The sequence below is a fragment of the Chaetura pelagica genome, unplaced genomic scaffold (assembly GCF_000747805.2).
Source record: "Chaetura pelagica isolate M959 unplaced genomic scaffold, ChaPel_1.0 scaffold64, whole genome shotgun sequence".
NCBI classification, from domain to species: Eukaryota; Metazoa; Chordata; class Aves; order Apodiformes; family Apodidae; genus Chaetura; species Chaetura pelagica.
Window position 1 is genome coordinate 191,706 of NW_009952885.1, and position 4,120 is coordinate 195,825.

The window sequence follows — 4,120 nt, forward strand, 5'->3', positions numbered from 1 at the left end:
GAGCAGCTGAGCCCGGGGCAGCTCAGGGCGCTGGGCTGGAGGCTTCACTGCTTCTCCCTGCCGAGGGTCCTGCCAGCAGGGGGGCAGAGCAGGTCCTGCTCCTCCCATTTGCCTCTTGGCTTGGGAGCGATCCGGATTGCTCAGCAGGGAGCTGGAGTGACTGGATGTTTGCACGGAGCTGCAGAAACAGCCTGGTTGAGTCTCGTGGCCAGTTTGTTCTGTCCAATTCCCCTCCAGTAAGGTGGGGAAAAAAAAACTTTTAATAAGAATTTATAAACCCTCATCAGGTTGTTCATCCAAAAATGTTGAAAATGCCAGAATCCAGTCATCTCAACCCTGCAACTCGGAATGCCTGGGAGGAAGGGCAGAGCCCACTGGTGAGGAGCAGCTGTGACCACCCCCCAGAGGCAGAGGGGTCCCCTGTTCCCAGCGCTGTTGCTCCCACTTCATCTGAAAAGTTTTTACTGGGAGCCAAACAGTGTAAGAAACGGAGCTCTCAGACTCTGAGGGGTTTGTCAGACTCCTTCCTGCTTGCTGGGAGCTTTAATATTTATTCTTCCAATGTGTTTGATGATTCTTACACCTGATTATTTCTCTCTTGGAAGGTGAAACTTCAACCCTGTGACATGCACTGGTTTTAATGACATCACCGTCCACTTCCAAGCTTAATTGCATATCTAAAAGTTAAATGGGCATTCATGATTTGGGTTTTTTTAGCCTGTTTTTAGTCTTTCTCTCCCTTGCAAGCTTTTCATTTTTGTATCTTGAAATCCTGATTCTTCTCAGCCCCAAACCCCTACACCTTCTGTAAGAGCACGTGGGCAGAACAGAGTGCTTTGAAAAGTGTTACCTGACAACCCGTGTACTTAGAGCTGCAGTCCTGGTGGGCTCTGGTAGGAGCTGTACATTCTGTGTTGGAAATAAAAATCCACCTCTATAGAACATATCTGATTGCTGCAACTGTTCCAGCTGCTTCCATTCCCAGCTTCCCACATCTGCTGCTCCCTCTGCCCCCAGACGTGAGTCTTGTATTCAGATATTCCTACTTTTAAACTAAAATCTTGTTGTTTTCCTGTAGAACCAGTGGGTTTTATTTCCCTCCCACATCACCATGGAGTTGTTGGAGAGAAGGGCCTGCTGGGCTGGAATGGCTGGTGAGATGAACTGGGAATGGGGCAGTTTCCCCCTGCAGCTGGGGAGGAGGAACTGGAGTGCCAGGCAGTTGTTACTAACAGACTTTATTCAAGCTTCAGAGAATCTTCTGTAAAGAATAGAAAAATAGAATCTTTCACTGTTGATCTGACACCAACAGTGGCACAAAAATTACATTTCCTTTCCTTGGAGATAAAAAGACTCATAAAATGTCACCAGCCAGGCTGTACCCACCCTTGCAGCATGAAGGGCCAGTTTTCCCTCAAGAGAGAAGCAAACTCAAAGTGGGTTTGGGTCTTTGTTTTGTTCTTTAAATGCACTGTGCAAGGGGGTATTTTAGTAAAATGTCTGATTTCCAGCTGAGATGTTCAGGAGCTTGGAGTCTCCTTCTCAGGCCTTCAGCAGGCAGCGGTTCCTCTGTGGAGCAGGGTGGTGGGAGCAGCAGTGAGGGAAGGGGCTGTGCCCCCCCCCGGCTGGGGCTGTCCCCATGGGGTACCCCATGTCCATGTCCCCAGCCCCTCGTCCTGCCAGGCTGCTGCTCTTCCGTGCCCCATGGGGAGGAGCTCCAGGCTGCAGGACCCCGGTGGCAGCCTGGGAGGTACAAGAGGACACAAGAATGATGGTTTGGAACTGAAAATGCTGTTTATGCTGCTGTCTGTAAGAACCTACCAAAAACGCAGAGCTCCTGGGAGTGAGGATCTGGTAAGGAAACACTCCAGCCCTGCAGTCCGCAGGGGCATGGGGAGGAAGGTGCCAGAGCCCCCAGCCCTGTGTCCAGGAGGAGGGATGCTGGGGGTTCCCTGTGTCCTGCACCTGCTTCAGCATCTTAGAACAACTTTGTTCAGTTTCTGACCAAAGTCTGAGCTTTCCAGGGTAGGGCAGACAGTTAAAAGACCAGAATGTCCTTCAGGCAGCTTCCTCAAGCCCAGCTTTGTGCTACAGGCAATTTATCTTGCTAAGGTGAGAAGGACCTAGAGTTGACCTTCCTCAGCTGTTCCCTCAAGTACTGGAGGGAACCAGCCCGTGTCCCTTCCTCCTGCAGCACTGGATACAATTCCCTCAATCCACCCAGGTGTATGGAACTGGCCCCAGGGCTTGTGCCCTGCATCTTTTGATGGCAACTAATGGCAGAGTCTTGTTTGCTGCAGCTGGAGCAGCAGAGGCAGGCAGGGAAGCTGCCTGTGCTCCCAGCAGGGCTGAGCCAGGAGCAAGGGAATTCCTTGGCTGAGGAATCTTGCTGCTGCTGCCCTTGGGTAAGTCAGCAGTTCTACACCCTAGGTCTGAACAAGCCTCTGTAGAGCAGCCAGTGCACCAGGTGCAGGGTGAAATACCTCCTGTCCCTTTAGCTGGGGCTCGGAAGGAGGGCTTGGCTTTGGTCCTGAGCATCTTCTGTCTCACAGGCAGCAGAGGTGGAGGTGGCTTCCCCGTTCAGCTCCCGCAGGGGCTGGTACAGATAGTTCCCACCCTCCCGCTGCCTCTCCGACCTGGCCTTGAGGAAAAGGCCCACGTTGCCCATGGCACTGATCACCAGAAGCAGAGCCAAGACAGAGGTCATGGAGATCCAGGTTTTTCTGTCAGACAAGAAAAATCCACGTGAGCAACATCTACTGACCTGCTTTCACACGTGCCCAGCGTGGAAATGACTCCTCAAGGTCAGTGCTATCTTCTGTCACCACAGGCTTGTGGTTCTCAGGAAGGTGAGAATGTGCCTTTGACTCTTTAATGATAGAAACATTTTGCACCCAATTTGCTTTTTGACAGCTGCTTGGAGCTTTAGTGAACAAGTGACCAGCTGTGGCTGCAGAGCAAGTGTAGCTTCCCCAGCCCTGTTCTGGGTGAGACCTGCCCCTGCCTGTGGGGAGAGGAGAGGGGGCTCTGCTCTCACTGGGCTGCAGAGCATCAGCTCAGAGCACAGACTGTTGCTGGGGCCTTCAGGTTTTTCCCACCTTGATTTCCCCCTGGGAAAGCTGCAGGAGCTGCAAACCAAGTCAGAACACAGATGCTTTGGGCAGGGCAGCAGCAGGGCTGACCCTGGCACTCAGGAGAGGGTGGCAACTGCTTCATCCCTCACTGAGCAAGGGGGGGCACAGCCCCAGTCCCTGTGTGTACATGGGTGTGAGGAGTATGACACTTACTCTGACAGAGAGAACTTTTCTTTGCTCCTTCCCTTATTCTGGGAAGCCAAACACCGTCCAGCTGGAAAACAAGTAGAGGGAAGAAAGGCAGTGTTGGGAGGAGGGGGTAAAATTCCACTGGAAAGCAGCAAGCTCAGGAGAGGTGACAGCCAGAGCTGGGAACTAAGCAAACAAAACATTATGCACCAAAGCTGCTCTTCCAGCTGTTTTGCTTTGTTTTTCAAAGCCACAGCCCCTGGGATCAGAGGTACCTTTGTTCAACTGGTCCTGCAGTGCCCACTCGGAGGTGATGTTGCAGCTGCCTGTCACCCGGTCACAGGGACACTCGTGCTCACAGCCACACTGCTGCTGGCAGCCCGGCCCGTACCAGCCCATGGGACACTCTAGGGAAGGGATTGCAAAGAAGTCAAGTCACTGTCAAAGCTCCAGGTGTTCTGAAACCAACCCATTTGTCACTGCAGCTCCCCAGCTCAGCCCTGCCATCCCCCAGCTGCAGCAGCTCAGCACCAGGAGAGGCTCAACCCTCACCCACCTCCCTGAGGTGTTCAAGGGGCACAGCAACCTCTGGCGTCTTGCTTCCCGTGTTCTTCTCTCTGCCACATCTGAGCTATGACCCTAATCATCTGCAAAGCTGGTGGGGGGGGGTGACAGCAGCTGATTCCTAAAGGGACACAAGCACTCGTGCTGGAGCACAGGCTCCCAGTGGACTCTCCAGCTGTACTGAGCAGCCAGGGCCCCACGTGTCCTGTAGTCTGACCAAGCTGCTCTGCCCACCCTGCAGCCTGAAAGCACCAAACAGTGAGTGAACTGCTTTTGGTTTTTGTCATGGAGAA

General features: G+C 53.0%; 1 protein-coding gene across 1 annotated transcript in view; it reads right to left on the minus strand.

The window, feature by feature from the left end:
* Positions 1-2,494: 2,494 nt before the first annotated feature.
* Positions 2,495-4,120, minus strand: part of NAGPA (N-acetylglucosamine-1-phosphodiester alpha-N-acetylglucosaminidase) — a gene marked incomplete at its 5' end in the record, with an annotated part of 11,618 nt that continues 9,992 nt past the window's right edge. The window contains 3 exons of the mRNA XM_009995450.1: positions 2,495-2,723; positions 3,288-3,348; positions 3,539-3,676. Of these exons, the coding sequence (XP_009993752.1) occupies positions 2,495-2,723; positions 3,288-3,348; positions 3,539-3,676 (428 nt within the window). The remainder of the gene's footprint in view (positions 2,724-3,287; positions 3,349-3,538; positions 3,677-4,120) is intronic.